Here is a 17,913-nt window from a genome sequence, read left to right on the forward strand (position 1 = left end):
AATACAGTGTTCCCCTTGGGAAAAGACTGCTCCAGAAGTGTCTGTGTGTCTTAACTGATCCTGCCTGGATCTGGGTGGTAATGGAACATCTAACACCGCCATGCACACAGCACATCAGAACACAAGCTAGTCTTCAGTCAGGTGATGGACACTGAGCGACCCCACTCAAACAGCTGTTGAGTATCTGCTTGTGCTCATTTAACCTTGAAGGTAACAGTATAGTTAGGAATATGTTTGCTGTCTGAGTAGTGATCCCTGCTGACCTAGACTGGATGGGCTGTTGTCTGTCCAGCAGCATCCCTATTAAATAATGACAACACTGTTGTAGCAGGTTTGCTAGCCATTTGCTTTTACATTTTGCAACATGCTCGACTTTTGCATGTAGCTGAAGTTACAGATAACACCACTACAATTAATAAAAGATGCTGTTCACTCTAATTCTTCACTAATTCAGGTACCTTTCATCTGAATCTTTAGGTTCTGTGGGGTTCTTTCCTTGTTTCTCTAAAAAAATAAAAAATTAAAACTGAAAAACCCACTTTTCTTGTCTGTGGAAGGGAGGCAAAACCTAACGATCTAAAAATGTTTGTCCAGTGGTTTTTATTTGAACCCATTAAGAAGCTGCAATAAATACTGGGTCATTCAGCTCCTTCCTGAAGAATTAAGGTGAAGAGCATTTTTGCATCACGGTTTGTTTTGTGAAATGAAATACACATGACTGCTTCCGCATGAGCCTGTGCTTTTTTTGTTAACAGATGTTTTTACTCCACTCCTTCCTCACCTACGCCCACTTTCTGATAGGCTCTACGAAAATGCTTTATGCTACCTTGATTTAAAATGCATGAGATGGTTTGGAATTGCCCCCCCACCTCCCAACAAATGTACGTTTGAAAAGCACGGCCCAGGGGACTGGATTTTGCTGACAAATGTTAATTTTAGTGACATGCAGTATTATGGCATTTGCCTTAATTTTAATCATGGGTGAGCTGAAAGGCCAGTTATTTATTATAAAACAAGAAACCCACAAGCTGACATGCCAGCTGGGAGGGTCGGAGAGCTGAAGCCAAGCTTCCTGAAGGCAACTGGTGATTTTCTGGGATTGCCTTCCTGAAGCTGGTTTAAAAGGCAAATCAATTTGGTGGAGCAGGGATAACTCAAGAAGCTGCACTGTACTGTTGGATCACATTTTCCTGCAGAGTATCCTACTTTTAAAAAGATAAGTACTGACACTAGTAAGGCTTGAACTACCCTTCTGCGCTCAGTATTTTAGTATCTGGTCCTAAGGGGGGGAAGAAGTATCTCATGAAAATAACTGAATCAATTTTTCTTAATTTCTTTTATGCTCAATCTTTCACTCTAGCTGGACTAGCAGTGACATGGCTGATTCCAGGAACAGCAAAGTGAAATTCTGAGACCTGAATGAAATAGAAGGTCAGGTTAGATGATCTCTTCTGGCCATAAATAACATTACCATAGCATCACACAAGGACCAGGCTTAGATGTACTAGAACAACCTTTTCTCTGTTTTCTTGAAACATGAACTGGGATGTGCATGGGCGAGAAAGGGGGAAATGGTGAAGGGATGTGACTTCACCAGAAGCGACCGCTCAGCATGCAGCTGGTTTAGGTGTGTCGAAAGCTATTTCTGAGGTCCCTAGGATGGTGCTCTCCCTTTTTTGGAATCAAGGTTCTGAGCCTGCTGAGAAGCAAAGCATGAAGCCATCAGGATACACAGAAGGAACTGGGGGAAAGAAGAGAAAAGGTTGATGGCCTGCTGTTTTGTTTGGTTTTTCCCCCTAGACACCAGTGAAATGATAGAGATGCAAGGCTTTGGGGCAAACTTGCTTTCATGGCAGCTGGAGCACTGCAGCCAAGGCTCCTCTTGTGTCTCCTGTTCCACGGGCAGCTCTCCCTTCGACGTGCCCAGCTGCTGCAACTGCATCCATGACAGGTGAGTTGTGTGGAGCTCCTGCCTGGAGGCTGTGTGCATGCCATGGTTGGGAGCAGGAAGGTTTTATTGGTTACGGCACCAGAGACAGAAACACCAAAAAATGGGGTCATGTAGCAAGAGATTTAGTTTATTAAAACCTATCAAAATACTCTTGGGTCACATTTTGATAGAACAATTGCGACTGGCTCTTTTGTCTTGGCTCTGGAAGCATCTTCTTCACCAAGTAATTAGCAGTTACTGTGAAGGGCAACAATTCACCTGATGGGACACGGGCTGTTCCAATGTGCCTGCAGCAGTTGTAGCTAAATGCACCAGGTCAGTCTGTCTTGGGCCAAAATGCTGGTGGGGAAAATGCTTTATAAAGGGTAACTTCTCACTTTTGTTGTCCTTTAGCTAAATGTGTCTTGGTGCTGATAAAGAACTGCTGTGTGTATGCTGTAGGGATCAGCATAGCATCCCTGATGTCTGTGCCCATGACCTGTCATGTTCCTGTTAATGTGTCTCCACAGAACTCCGCTGAAGATGCTGTGTGAAAGCATGAAGAAGCAAATAGTTTCCAGAGCCTTCTATGGATGTAAGTGAAGCTTCTAACATCCATCTCATCCACTAACCCTTAGGCTTAGCAAAAACACACACGATCTCTGTTATACAAAGCAGTCCACTCCAAATTTCTCATTGTGAGTCAGATCACCTCAGGACTGTGGGGTGGATGTGAATCCAGTGTCCCAGCTTTGTAATTCCATTATTTGTGGGTTTTGCATGTAGCAGTGGGAGAACTGAGGCTTAGTGAAGACAGAGTGTAGTTTTTCAGTGTAAATTTAATACTCTGATATTACTAGTCTGTGTAAGATTCAATAAATCTTTGGATCTGCTGCTATGCTTCCTCCTTACACAGTCCAGTGTGAGTTTGGTCCGTATGGGATTATTAGTGTGGTGGTAGGACAAGGGGCGATGGCTTCAAGCTGAAAGAGGGCAAGGTTCGGATTAGATATCAGGAAGAAATTCTTCCCTTTGAGAGTGGGGAGGCCCTGGCACAAGATGCCCAAAGAAGCTGTGGAAGCCCAATCCATGGAGGTGTTCAAGGTCAGGTTGGATAGGGCTTTGGGCAGCCTGGGCTAGTGGAGGGTGTTCCTACCCATGCGGGGCAGTTGGAGCTAGATGACCTTTGAGGTCCCTTCCAACCCAAAGCCCTCTGTGATTCTATTAGTGGGAGGTTTAAAATACCATGGCTTCATCTTCAAAAGGGGCTGCTGACATCAGGTAGACTGCTGCGTTTCTAAATGTCTCCCTCCTGCTCCAACCGCAGGGCTTGCCTACTGCCGCCACCTGTCAACAGTGCGAACGCACCTCTCTGCCCTCGTGAACCACACCATCATCCCACCAGACAAACCCTCCAGTGCTGCAGGAGGGCTGACCAAAGAGGTTTGGAGCAAGTATCAGAAGGACAAGAAGGTAAGTAACAGAATACCTTTACAGTCGTTAAACTGTATGCTACTGTGTGGAGCGGGGTATCCCTTAGAATCTACCCCAGGGAGTGGTATGGTGCTTTCTAGTCCTCAAGGGGATCACTTCTGGTGAGAGATTCTCACAGTGTCTTTTACCCTTTGCTTCTCTGGTGATGGCAAAGGTACCAATTAACATCAAAGCAACTGTTCTCCTGATGATTCTAGTCTCTGAGAAGTTATTTTCATGGGAAGTATAGCAACTGACACTAGGCTGGATTTAACCTGGGGCCAGAAGGGCATGCATCAAGTTGCAAATTTATTTTGTGCCAAGTGTGCACTTCGCTGTCATTATAGATGCGTAAGTGTACATGGGCACGCTTGAGGAACATAAAGATGGATTTCCTTCAATGCCTCTTTCTCCTGACTGCTGTAGAATTACAAGGAACTGGAATTACTACGAAGAGTTTACTACGGTGGAGTACAGCATGAGATTCGAAAGGAAGTGTGGCCATTCTTGTTGGGTCACTATAAATTCGGTATGGCCAAAAAGGAAATGGATCAGGTAAGTGCAGCTCTCTGGGGAGCTGAGTTACATCTGCAGAATAGGTTTTGTTTTCATTCAGAACACACAAGTGTTAGTCTTTATTACTTTTTCAGTATTTCTAGGGGGAAAAATGCTACTGAAAACAAGAGCAACATGTTGGTAGAGGATTGTGATGTCATGTTATGTCTGCAGTCGCTGAAAGGGTCTGTGACATACACTTGCCCTGAGCAAATCCTGTTTTCACAATTTGTCACTTACAAAATGGGGGGATGTAGTAATTTGAGTCATCACTCTGTTACATGGTGTGTCGGCGGAGTTGCACTTCATGTTCTGTGAAATAACTCCTTTACCTACACAATACCACATCAGCAGGTGGGGAGTTCTGTCGGAGCTGCGAACAGCCCAACATACCTTCTGAAGTGCACTTGGAGTTACTGTCTAGAGGTTAAAAATACCCAGAGGAAGGTTTGATTTGTACGTTTGTTATGCTTTTGCTAGACTTAAGATGTGCCTCTGTAAAACACCAGGAGCAATTTCAGATGAGACGTTATTCTCTTAATGCCTCCCACACTGCTGCTAACATCGGTCAGTGAGTAATTGCCTAGGTTATGTCACAGCCTTATTTTGCAGTCTGAAACTTGGCGTTAAGCATATAGTTTCCATTACTGAAACCACAGTTTGTCCGTCTCTTGGTTATGTTATCTCCCTTTGCTCATCTGTTTATAGCAATAGAAGTTTTTACTCTGCTGAGTGCTTTCCTTTGTTGTAATCTATTGTAATTACGGGGCAAGTGCCGCCTTAATGAACCAGGCTGGTAACAGACAGAGCTGAGCAGAACGGCTGGCTGTCAACGCCTTCACTCAGCTGTGCTTGCTGAACAGAGACTGGAGGTAGTCCTAAACCAGAAAAACACAGCAGTGCTCCAGGTCTGTCTCCTGTGTGCTGCCTGCAAGCGCCTGCTAGGCCTCACCTGTCTCCATCTGGTCAGCAGAGCTGCTGCAATGAGCACTGCCTGGCATTCTTACTGCAGAACAGAGCCAAGGGTAACATATTACCCCGTGGTGACACATAATAGCCCCACGTTCACAGCAAGACGCAGCTGTAGAGCTGATCACATGCAGAGCAGGGATCTAAGTGTAGGCCTCCTGCGATGAACAGGTCGGGTGTAGCCACCGTGGGTTAAGGTCTCTGCAGTCCTTGGGCTGTTGTGCAGCAGAGCACCATCTGCCACTGTGAACCCCAACTTGGCTGCTGGTTTTACTCGTTGACTGTTGAGGAAAGGAATGTTCTTCACAGAGCCATGGGTCTGGATTTGTATGTTGGTGAATGTTGCTTTCAGTGGACACAGTGTGCTGAAACCTCTAGAGCAGTAATGAGGTTTGCCCTGGAATATAATTAACACATTAATCTGCATTTCTGCTTGTGTTATTGCCAGGGAGGTTGCACTCATGCAGTAGCGGATCTTGTTCTGGATTAAATGGATAAGGAGTGGTTTATATATCAAAACAATTTGGCATTTGCTAAATCCCAATTACTTTCTATCCCAAGGGATAGTTTATATCCCTGTGAGCACCTGCAGATCAGAAGGGCGGCCTGACCCAGAGCCTTGCAGTGGAAAAATTAGCTCTTTTGAACCGTGGGCCGTACCCTTCTTACTAAAAATTGCTGCAGCAATTTGATGTGGTTTTCCTCATGCTAATCTTTACAAACCAATTCTAAACACAGATGGAGAAATATGACCCTTAACTGTTCAAACTTGGTCATAATCCAGATTCTTCACCAATTCCAGTCATCTTTGTAGGGATTTCTATTTAGCATTTTCTGTACCATCTAACATAATTACCGTATGTACATCAAGAATGTGAATTCCTGCCCTCCCACAACATCAGCCCTGGAAGAAGACAAAGTATGTCAGAAACCACTGAGGCAGAAGTCTGGCTGGTTGCCTTATCTCCCATGGGCCAGGCAGACTGCCTCCGAGTGGAAGCAAATCCAGATAATCCAGCCAGGCTGATGCACTGGCCGGAGTCCTGCTGATGCTACATCTGTTCTCCAAGGGCACTTGTTCAATTCCCCCTTTTTGCATGCGGCAATAAGTCTGTCTAAGAACACAGCAACTGCTTCCTTAACACCTACTGCATGGGTGGAAGGAGGAGTGCCCTTCCAAGGCCTGCCATGACTGTGGTGAGAGCCCCTGCAGCAGTGTCTGGCACAACTGCAGCACCTCTGCATGCAGTATGCATTTACTACATTTGCATTTGGTGCCAATTCATTCTTTTTTAAATTTTTGTAACATCAAGTTTTCAAGTATTTAGGATATTGGAGGTTTCTTCTGTAAATTGCCTTGTGCTGTCTCTGTTTTCCAGAGGTAGGTGTGTAGAAATAGAAGGTATGTCTGGAACTGAAAGAATGACCCAGATACTTAGTTTGTAGAGTCACAACTCCTGGACTCTAGCCCCAGCTTCCAGGGGTGCACACATGTATGCAGCTAGAACATAAGAGATTTGGCAAGAAGAGATAAATACTTGAGTCCATTTATACAATAGTAATTACAATAAATTCGTAAGGATATGTTGCAAGACCTGATCTACAGAACACAAGCCCCATAGAAACCGGTGTCCCCCCACTCTTGCTTGAGTTTGTACCATACTAACCCCAAACCTTATCCAGAATCCCACTGAGCTGCTTAATACTTGCAGTAAATAACGATAACGACCAGCTCCTCCAAGAAAGGTGCTGCTGGAGTCTAGAGCTTACCCATAAGAGTCCATGAAATGAATGAGTTGAGAGCAGCCATAACATTAGTGTGTACAGGAAAATGTCTCATGTCCTTAACTGAAGTTATTGCAGGTGATTTATCATCTTTGCCTTCTGATGATGTTTTTGCAGTCATCCATCAGTATCTGGGGCACTCCCAACATGGCTGTCCTCCAGCCTTCCACTAACTGTTGTATCGTGTGATTTATGACTCTACAGCTGCCTCGAGTGACAAGCAGCGGGCAGCTCCAAGCATGAGTGCTCTGGTAGCAACTCTAGCCAGAGTCCACAGCCTGAAGCCAACTCACAACTGCAGTTTCTCTGCAGCCCTTGACAAGTGACAGAGTAGTAAAATTACTACATGTTCTTTAATAGCTTATGGGGGAGGTTGTGTGTCCATCTTCCCACAGAGGAAGCCAGCAGTGGCAAAAATCTGCTTTATTCCCATGGGACCCAGAGCGGTTGGATCTGGCCCTGTGCTGTGTGAGCTGGGATTTCTATCATTTGGGGGTCTCTTCCAGCACCAGATTGTGTACAGGCTGATGTCTGCAATCCTGTGCCCTGGGACTCATTGCAAGGGCTGGTGTTACAGCTGGAGTAGAGAAGGAGGCGGGAAGGAAGTGTAATGAAATTAGGAATAATCCAGGTAGAGGCAGCAATTGTTCTGTCAGAGTGGATCTGACTTGTGTGAGGTTTCTCAGGAAAGCCAGTGATGTTCCTCCTGAACAATGTCAAAGTGCAGCTGATAGGGCAGACACGCTATATGAATCTTTTCTGGTGTCTACTGCGATAGTTTGTTCCCTGCAGTAAATCTGCAACATCCTCCAGCTCTGGGCACTGTGCTTTCCACTCAGAGTGACAAGTGCTCCAGTGAGTGGGCTTTGGGATCCTTTGGGCTTTCGGTTTGGGACATTACTCTTGCTTTAGACCTCACCCTCCTGGCTTCCACTCATTGTTAATGGTATCTTTCGAAGGATGGACCAGCATTTCAGGATCTGTCTGTCTGTAGGTGGATGAAGACATTGCTCTCCGGTATCAGAAGGTGATGGCTGAGTGGAAAGCCTGCGAGGTCGTCGTAAAGCAGCGAGAGAAAGAATCGCATTCTGCCACACTGGCAAAGTTCTCATCAGGCAGCAGCATTGACAGCCACGTGCAGCGACTGATCCACAGGGACTCCACCATCAGCAATGATGTACGTACTCCCTCTCTGATCACCCACACGGTGCTGGCAGTGCCGGAGGCTTGGCACTTGCAGAGGTCCAGCCCAGGGAAGCAGAGACTCTGGAGCTCCCTGAATCCTGTACAGGATTTGAAGCTGCAGTGCCTCCATAATAGAGTCCAGAGCAGGTCTGGATTTTGGGTGGTCTGTAGCTGTTCTTAAGCAGGACCTGTTTTACAGACTACCTGCTAGAGAAGATCCTTCTCCCCGTGGCAGAATAGCTTTCTGGATTTCCTGTGTAGAGATCTGTTCAAAGGGTTGTCGCTGTTACAGTATATGCTGATTCTGTCACGTCCCTGAGTGACAGTTTGAGTGTGATTTTATTTTGGGAGAGGGGACCTTTTGTCAGTCTAACGTAGGATGTTAACCAGTCAAAAGGCAGATTGAATTAAACCCTTTGTAACCGGAATAGCTGAGAAAGGGGGTTCTTTTCATGCTGTTGAGAGGAGAGCTGGCACGTATGTACCAAAAGTGTCTCTGGGCATCCATTACTTCTGCAGACTTCAAACAGTCAGGAACGCGAGAGAGAATAGAACTTAAGATAGTTCAACAAAGGTTTTTAGCAAGCAAAGAACTGAAGCAGTTGGATGCTGAAAATAATCTGCAGGCCACTCTTTCAGACAGCAGTAGCTGAACTAGACTGTCAGAGGCCTGATGTAAGTTTGTCATCTTCAAAGACATACTGCAGTGACCAGATGGTTTTGGTGTTGGTGCTGCAGGTAGGGAAGCTTCACTGCTTTCCGAGGTATTTCTAACTGGAGGTTATGAAAGGAGAAGACATCATTGCAGGAGATGGATAAATTGGTCTTATCATACAGTTTCAGTATAAAGACTGAGCGAGGAGCTCTCAACTGTCTGTGTGCAGGGAAATTCTATCTACCTGCGATCATCTTCACTGAAGTGGTTGAAGGTTTGCTTGCTACGTAAATGCTTCTTGTTTCTCTGTTCTCCCCTGCTGCAGCTGAATCTTCTCTCCCTTGCTCACCCCCAGGTCTTTATATCTGTCGATGAAGCAGATGCAGCGGAGCGGGACTCAAAGGCTCAGGACGACCCCACTTTCACCGTGGTGTCTGCAGACACACCAGCAGCAGCAGCTGCTGTAGAGCAACAGTCTGTAGAGTTTGACTCCCCTGACTCTGGGCTGCCATCTTCAAGGAACTACTCTGTGGCCTCGGGCATCCTGTCCAGCATTGATGATGGGCAGAGTGTCTCCTTTGAAGATGGGGCTGAAGAGGAAACAAGCACTGACTTGGAAAGGACTGATCCAGACACACCACGCGTGCAGAAAGCCAAGTCGGTTGTGCTGCAGTCTCAGGACTCTGTGACAGAAGAGCAGCTGTGTTCCCAGGTGGATTATTTAATGGATGTTGCTTCTGTCTGCGCCGCATCCTACACAGTAGGTCACAATTTATGTACCACCTCACAGCATTGCTTTGCTAGCTAAGACTTAGGCTTTTTCAGCTAGGATGTAATGACAACCCCAAACTGCAGGTGGTGAGATGATAACAGATGATTTCTGCATCCAAATATTTTCATCTGGATTTTGAGCTAGATTGGAAATAAGACAGCGAGAAAAATTGGGTCTTTGGGGTGGTGATGTGGGTGCAAGCATGCAGTAGAGTTCTAGCAGCTAAGGATTTCTGGGGCTTGTGGAAGGTGTGGGGGTGTGGGTGACACACCACATGCAAGATTTCGACGTCATGTAATTCAAGCTGAACCCCACATTTCATCAATCTGAACCACAATCTCAGTCACTGTTCAAGACCCTGGCATCCCTGTTAGTGTCCTGTTCAGTGATTAGTAGTTGAGTTTTTCACTCCCTCTCTGCTGGAGTTACCCAACTGGAAATAACCCTTTGGAAATATGACAGGCCTGGAACATTTTCCAGTGAAAGTGTGTGCGTTTACTTGGGAATTTTGGCCATAATCAAGTATTTTGATGCTCTCCTGTGCCTGAAGTAGAATGGTGCTATTTCTGGGTCATTGATTCTGAGAATCTGCACCAAGTCCTGGGAATGCTCTAAACTTAGCAGACCTAACGAAACCTTTTCTCTTCTAGATAGAGCTGTTGGATACTGTTGCCTTAAATTTGCACAGAATTGATAAAGATGTCCAGAGGTGTGATCGGAATTACTGGTATTTTACTGCTGATAACCTGGAGAAGCTCCGAAATGTCATGTGCAGGTAATACAGCTTGTAAACCACACTGCTTGTCACTTTCTGTCATAAGCCATAAACTCTCATCATATACAAACAATAGTCTGTATATAAATTCTCACTAACAAGCTTAAAAAAGGTCACAAGGAGGAGGGAAAGGGTTAGAGAGCATGGGTACAACAGGCGGTCTGAGTTTGGGATGCAGGTTTGAGAAGATTCTACCTCAGAAGACAGACCCTGTCAGTCACCTTGCACTGCTCTCTGAATGTCCTAGTGGTGTTGGTGTGCTGCATCTGGGGGTGACGTATCCATGCCATATGGGTGTGCTGTGAGGATGACAGTATTTGTGAGGTGCTCAGATATAGCATTGAGGGGCACTAATTAAGTAGACAGAAAGACTACCCAAGCAGAAAAAAACCCAGGGCTGTGAAATGCTTTGGACTGTGAAGTGTCAGGAAGTTCTTACACACTTGTGTTCAGCAGCTGCTTAAGATTTATTTTGCATAATCAAATCAGACTTCAATGCAGTATTTAACTTTTGAGGAACAGGAAGAGAAAAATTCACTATTTAATTCACCCTGTAAAGTAGACAACTGATCACATTCTTGTACCCGTTCACAACACATGAAAACCCTCCAGCAAGAGACACAAGAGAGATTCCTGTCTCACATCCTGCTGTATCCTCAGTGGGGATGTTTATAAACCCTTTAGGAATTTTCCTGAAAAACACCGCAGAAATGCTCACCATTTTATACCGGTGTCTGGGAAGATTTGAATTGTAGCAGTTCTCTGGAATCCCAGCTTTATCCTTTGCAGCACCCTACAAGAAGACACTTAAAAGATTCCAAAAGGAGCTGTATTTTGGATGTAAGACAAATTTTTGAAGCCACCAGGCAGCATGAGGATTCCTAATCTGATTGTGTCTTGTGTTTTCTTCTTTCTGCAGTTATGTGTGGGAGCACCTTGAAGTTGGTTATGTTCAAGGCATGTGTGACCTCCTGGCTCCTCTGATGGTTATACTTGACAATGGTAAGAAGGGTTTTCCTTTGGATCACCTTGGTATCTTTAGGGAGGTTACTCTTTAGAAATGTAGCCTCAGAAGAAGCTGTGTGCATTAGCTAGTGCCAGCTCGCTGGGAGAACCAAACCAGCAACTCATGGTTCCTATTTTCTCTGCATGTGGCTGCTGTTGAAATGTCTGGCATTGGTGTCCTGGGGATTCTCTGTGCAATCCCTGACTTCCAGGCTGTGTTCTGGCAGAAGCTGGCAACCCAGCTGCCAGCTAGGTTCTTCTGAACATAATCAGTTCCATCTGAACACTGGTGCTGGGACTAGAGCACAGCAAAGGGGAAAGCCATGGTTCACCTTGCCCGCACTGGGGTATTTTGGTTCAAGGAAGTCACACGCTGGCAACACTGATCATTCTGGGTTGTATCTGCAGATCAGCTGGCCTACAGCTGCTTCAGCCACCTGATGAAGAGGATGAGCCAGAACTTCCCCAATGGAGGTGCTATGGACACACACTTTGCCAACATGCGGTCCCTAATCCAAGTGAGTCTTTCTTTAATCTCCTTAGAAAGAAGAGGAGGCTGTGGCTGAGGCTCAGAAGTAGCTGGGTGCCACAGAGAAGAGCCGGAACTCCAGTGTCTGGGGCTCCTGGTTGTCTGGTAATAGAATAGCTTAGAATAGCTTAGAATAGAATCCAGTAGCTTAGAATATTGTAGAATAGAATCCAGTAGCTTAGAATAGAATCCAATAGGCTAGCTTAGAATAGAATATATTAGATTAGAAGATTAGCTTAGCATCCAATAGCTCAGAAGATTAGAATAGAATCGAATAGAATCGAATAGAATCGAATAGAATCCAATAGAATCCAATAGAATCCAATAGAATCGAATAGAATCGAATAGAATCCAATAGAATCGAATAGAATCCAATAGAATCCAATAGAATCCAATAGAATCCAATAGAATCCAATAGAATCCAATAGAATCCAATAGAATCCAATAGAATCCAATAGAATCCAATAGAATCCAATAGAATCCAATAGAATCCAATAGAATCCAATAGAATCCAATAGAATCCAATAGAATCCAATAGAATCCAATAGAATCCAATAGAATCCAATAGAATCCAATAGAATCCAATAGAATCCAATAGAATCCAATAGAATCCAATAGAATCCAATAGAATCCAATAGAATCCAATAGAATCCAATAGAATCCAATAGAATCCAATAGAATCCAATAGAATCCAATAGAATCCAATAGAATCCAATAGAATCCAATAGAATCCAATAGAATCCAATAGAATCCAATAGAATCCAATAGAATCCAATAGAATCCAATAGAATCCAATAGAATCCAATAGAATCCAATAGAATCCAATAGAATCCAATAGAATCCAATAGAATCCAATAGAATCCAATAGAATCCAATAGAATCCAATAGAATCCAATAGAATCCAATAGAATCCAATAGAATCCAATAGAATCCAATAGAATCCAATAGAATCCAATAGAATCCAATAGAATCCAATAGAATCCAATAGAATCCAATAGAATCCAATAGAATCCAATAGAATCCAATAGAATCCAATAGAATCCAATAGAATCCAATAGAATCCAATAGAATCCAATAGAATCCAATAGAATCCAATAGAATCCAATAGAATCCAATAGAATCCAATAGAATCCAATAGAATCCAATAGAATCCAATAGAATCCAATAGAATCCAATAGAATCCAATAGAATCCAATAGAATCCAATAGAATCCAATAGAATCCAATAGAATCCAATAGAATCCAATAGAATCCAATAGAATCCAATAGAATCCAATAGAATCCAATAGAATCCAATAGAATCCAATAGAATCCAATAGAATCCAATAGAATCCAATAGAATCCAATAGAATCCAATAGAATCCAATAGAATCCAATAGAATCCAATAGAATCCAATAGAATCCAATAGAATCAAATAGAATCAAATAGAATCCAGTACCTTAGAATAGAATATATTACATTAGAAGATTAGCTTAGCATCCAATAGAGCAGAAGATTAGCTTAGCATCCAATAGCTCAGAAGATTAGAATAGAATCAAATAGAATCAAATAGAATCAAATAGTTTAGAATATCTTAGAATAGAATCCAGTACCTTAGAATAGAATATATTACATTAGAAGATTAGATTAGCATCCAATAGAGCAGAAGGTTAGAATAGAATCGAATAGAATCCAATAGAATCCAAGATTAGATTAGAAGATTAGATTAGAAGATTAGAATCCAATAGAACAGATTAGAATAGAATCCAATCCAATCCAATAGAATAGAAGGGGTTGGAAGGGACCTCTAGAGATCATGGGGTCCAACCCCGCTGCCAAAGTAGCTCCCTGGGACATATCACTCTGATGGGCATCCAAGCGGGTCCTGAATATCTCCAGAGATGGAGACTCAACCACCTCCATGGGCAGCCTGTCCCAGGGCTCCCTCACCCTCACTGTGAAAAAGTTTTTCCACATGTTGGTGCGGAACTTACCGTGTTCCAACTTGCAGCCATTGCCCCATTGCCCCTTGTCCTACCCCCACAGACCACTGAAAAGGGTCTGGCTGATTCCCCCTGCTTCAGATAATTATAGACTTTAATTAGCCCTTAATCATCTTCGTAGCCCTTCTTTGGACTCTCTCCAAGAGATCCCTGTCCTTTTTATACCAAGGAGCCCAGAACTGGACACAAAACTTCATTGCTGGGAGGATAAGGGCTGTTTTATGCAGCTCCAAATTGATACCTTGCTTCTCAGGGACAGCCTTTGCTGTCCTACACCTTTGATCTTGGCTACTTTCAGACAAGATACTGACAGGTGATTGTTTTGCCTTTTAGATTCTAGACTCAGAGCTTTTTGAATTGATGCACCAGAACGGAGATTACACTCACTTCTACTTCTGCTATCGCTGGTTCCTGCTGGACTTTAAAAGAGGTAATAATGTTCTGTGCCTATAGTTTAGACATGTGCAAAACTGTCAGGCAAGGCAGTAGCTCCTTTGAGCTACAGGTAGACCTGCTAAAACACAATGGTGACAGAGGGAGATGAACACATCCATCAGCTGAGCAACTATCTGGCAGTGAGGAGGAAGGAACTGGACTCTTAACTGAAGAGTAAAGCCTCTACCTCCTCCTTCACAGCCTGTGCCCCTTGTCCCAAGCCCCTGGACCTCACTGACCCAGACTGGGCAGAAGATGAACCTCATCTCATCTGAGCTGCAGCATGTGTAGACCCAGCTTAACATACAGTTACTTGCTGCCAATGAAAAGCAGCTGAGCTTTAGGCTTGCAGGTGTGCTGTAGAGCCAGGAAGGGGCCCTGGATATGCACGCAGCTTTGCAGCCCTGACTAGAGCAAAGGGCCTGCCTGTGCTGCTATCACACCATTACTGTGGTCCCAGCATCTTCCTGGGGTCTTGAGTCTGCACCACCACACCTACGTTCTCCCTTAATTTTCCTTTAAGCCCAAGTCTGTTGCTATACTTACACAAGTACTGATAGGTGTTGGCTGGAGGAGAGGGGGAGAGGAAAAGGAGCCAGCAGTACTATTCCTGTCTGCATGAGGCCTGTAGGACATTTGTTAGCAAGGGGGAAATGGTCAATTTGAATAATCAGATGCTCTTGTAATGTTTATTCCCATTCAGAATTGTTGTACGAGGATGTATTTACAGTGTGGGAAGTTATTTGGGCAGCAAAGCACATCTCTTCAGAACATTTTGTCCTTTTCATTGCCTTAGCACTTGTGGAAGTTTATCGAGAGATAATCCGTGATAACAACATGGACTTCACTGATATCATCAAGTTTTTTAATGGTGAGAGACTTTTTTTTTTAATAGAGTCCTTTTGCTAAAAAGCAAGTGAGGAGAGACTGCTCCTCCTCCCTTACTCACATCAGCTGCAGAAGTCCCTCACGGTTTTAAGATTGCCAGAATCTTTTCTGTTCCCAGGGCTTGACCCTGCTGAGGCTGAAACATCCCAAACTGCTTCCATGGTTGATTGCTCAGGGTAGCAGTCAATAGAAGGGAGCCAAATCTACTGCCAGAGCAAGGAGGAGTCTGTCAAAGCCAGCCAGGTCTCTTCCTGGCTGCAGAGCACGACTTAGTCGTAAGCCAGTGCTCCCTGTTAGGGTATTTTAAGAGATTTGGAAACAAATTTGTGTAATCACAGTAATTTACTAAATTATCAATGCTGTGGCTTTCAGCCACCTGTTGCAGAAGCCCCAAATTTGGTTTTGTTTTTGCCTCAGCCACTCTTACTCCAAAGCTATCCATTAATGCTTCCCTCAAAAACAGCCCAAAAATAACACCCAAAAAACCCCAAACAAATAACCCCCCAATAATAACGCTACACAGCAATGCCAGGGCAGAAAAATTCCTGCTGCTGACAGCTAAGAATGCTTGTCTGTGTCTTTTAGAAATGGCAGAGCATCACAATGCCGAGGAAATTCTGAGGATAGCAAGAGACCTTGTCTACAAAGTGCAGACACTGATTGAAAATAAGTGATAATGAAGGGACTGTCCTTGTGGGCCTTGTGGTGACCTATCAGGTGGAGCATTTCTTGCACTGTAACTTCAAAATGGTGTTTTAATTGCATCTTCCATGTAATGTAATAAATAACAAAGAGATTTGTAACAGACTTTTAAAACCAGAACTTTTCCTTCACCAGACAAGGTTTGTGTTTGATAGTCCTTGTTACACTCCCTTTGTATTTCTAGACAAAATCTTTTTGCATTCTCTGATTTCCCTCTCTAGAAGACCATCTCTCTACATATTTGAGATATTAAAAAGGGGGGGAATTTGACATACTAGAACATTTATATTTTGACTTACTCACCTTTAAAGCCTGGATGCCTGTTGTGTGCTCTGCCAGAACCTTCCGCAGAGGTAAGGCTGGATCCAGCACTCGCTCACACGCTGCCAGCGCCGAATGGGGCCCTTGGAGGGGCGCCGTGTCTGTCCTGAACAGGGAAGAGAAGGTGTATGAGCTCCTGTGGCTAAAGCTTCTGGATGTGTGCTCAGCAGCAATTAGTAAGGTTAATTAATAAGGGAGAGCAGCCTTAAATTGAGTAACATGGGTAGTTTGTGTGTGAAGATGTAGCAACACTAGCTGAAAACATCAGTCAGCCCTTGCTGACTAGCTCATGCTGCTGTGCCTTCAGGGTCTACACATGCCACAGACATGACTTCGTTTTACTTTGCAAACACACTGCAAATCTTCCCAGATGAGGAGATGAAACACAGTTCAGGTGAACCCAAGCTTAGTGCGTGGAGCCAGGCTCCCTGCTCGTGCTAACAGCTCCCACGCTCTTTGCATCTGTGCCAAGTGCCACGAAGTTCAGCTCCCACGTTACAGAGCAGACACAGCACAGCCTCACCCCCTCCAGATTACTCACTGCACACTAGCTGCCTCCTCACCACGCTGTGACACCGGGAGCACTTCCCTTGGGATCCTCTGATCACAAACCAGGAGCTCATCTGCTCAGGCGGGTGTCAGCACTTGGCAGATGAAGCAGCTGAAATTGTTGCCCAGGATCCAAGCCGCTGCTGCAGCACTGTGCTGGTCTGTACTGCTACCCATGCTGTGCCCCTCCTGCTTGGTTGCATGCTTTACACAGCAGCACATGCTTCACCCCATCCTGCAGAGAGAGAGAGAGAGCAGAGCTGACAAGAGGGTTCACTGAGCACCCGCCCTGGAGCTGCAGATGGGCCTGCTGCTGTCCCAGCACCTCCTCTCACTGTATAAATTGTCACGTATACTCTACCTACTTTCCCTGGGTGCGTGTTGTTTCAAGAAGTGTATCTCTGTGTCAGCGAGGGAGGGAGGAAGCTTTTGCTAATGGGGTTATGCAGAGATTGCATGGATACTCATGACCTGTGCGCCTGGAAGACCAAGGGACTTAGTTTAAGCTTTTCAGGCATTTCACAGTGTTCCAAATACACCAACCCGTCACCATCAGGGACTGACTGAAAAAAACCCCCACGTGCTTGTTTGCACCTGACTTTGTGTTCCTGCTTTTTTTTTTTTTGGGCCAGAGTATCTTTCAGAGCATGGGGGGGGGGGTCATGCAGCTGTTTCCCTTGAGCCCTGGAAAGAAAACATCTGTGTGCTTTTTATGGAGTTCAAGGCAGAAGGGACCTTTAACAGTCACCTGGCCTGACCCCTGCCATGGACAGGGACACCTTCCACTATCCCAGGTCACTCAGAGATATCTGCATAAATGGCATCAGTTCACCTGAGCTTTTAAAATCAAAATTTAGCAAAAGAAGGGTGTAGGAAATAAAATAACTCAGCTTGATAAATTACACCCCAATAGGAGTATTTGCGTTACAGCTCTGGCCTTGTCAGAACATGAGCAGTGGGCACTCCTGCTCTCTGCTCCCGGTGGATGCTGCCATAACATCCTCATGAGCAGAGTGTTACTTGGACCAGAAAAAGGTGCAAGAAAGAGCAGCTGTGCTTTGATCTGAATGAACTCTGGTAAACTAAAAGCACTAAATAGTCTGAAAAGGGGGAAAAAATGGACTCAAAGTGCTTCTCATCTCAACAGCCAAGTCCTCCCTTAAACGGGCCTCTGAAAACTTGAGGGGAGGGCAAATAGGAAATCCCCAAAGCAGACGTCCACGTCGCTGGTGTAGCCAGATCCCTTCAGGGACAAGCCTGTTGCGCTCTGCGCTCAGGGGCATCGCACTCCCCAGCAGAAGCGAGAACAGATGAGTCCACTGGGTTGTGGGACAGATGCTGCGGAGGCAGCTGCAGGAGGGAAAGCCCCTTCCACACGTAGCAGTGCTGAAAGAACAAGGGTG

At 44.7% G+C, this 17,913-nt stretch overlaps 1 protein-coding gene across 1 annotated transcript in view; it reads left to right on the forward strand.

The window, feature by feature from the left end:
- SGSM2 (small G protein signaling modulator 2) overlaps window positions 1-15,699 on the forward strand; it is a gene marked incomplete at its 5' end in the record, with an annotated part of 52,900 nt that extends 37,201 nt beyond the window's left edge. The window contains 12 exons of the mRNA XM_084273283.1: window positions 1,801-1,951; window positions 2,461-2,525; window positions 3,258-3,403; window positions 3,830-3,958; window positions 7,707-7,889; window positions 8,908-9,312; window positions 9,975-10,099; window positions 11,019-11,101; window positions 11,513-11,622; window positions 13,949-14,045; window positions 14,754-14,921; window positions 15,524-15,699. Of these exons, the coding sequence (XP_084129409.1) occupies window positions 1,801-1,951; window positions 2,461-2,525; window positions 3,258-3,403; window positions 3,830-3,958; window positions 7,707-7,889; window positions 8,908-9,312; window positions 9,975-10,099; window positions 11,019-11,101; window positions 11,513-11,622; window positions 13,949-14,045; window positions 14,754-14,921; window positions 15,524-15,612 (1,751 nt within the window). The 3' untranslated portion in view covers window positions 15,613-15,699. The remainder of the gene's footprint in view (window positions 1-1,800; window positions 1,952-2,460; window positions 2,526-3,257; window positions 3,404-3,829; window positions 3,959-7,706; window positions 7,890-8,907; window positions 9,313-9,974; window positions 10,100-11,018; window positions 11,102-11,512; window positions 11,623-13,948; window positions 14,046-14,753; window positions 14,922-15,523) is intronic.
- Between the last annotated feature and the right edge of the window lie 2,214 nt (window positions 15,700-17,913).

Source organism: Gallinula chloropus (assembly GCF_964237585.1).
Source record: "Gallinula chloropus genome assembly, chromosome: 19".
In the NCBI taxonomy this organism is placed as follows: domain Eukaryota; kingdom Metazoa; phylum Chordata; class Aves; order Gruiformes; family Rallidae; genus Gallinula; species Gallinula chloropus.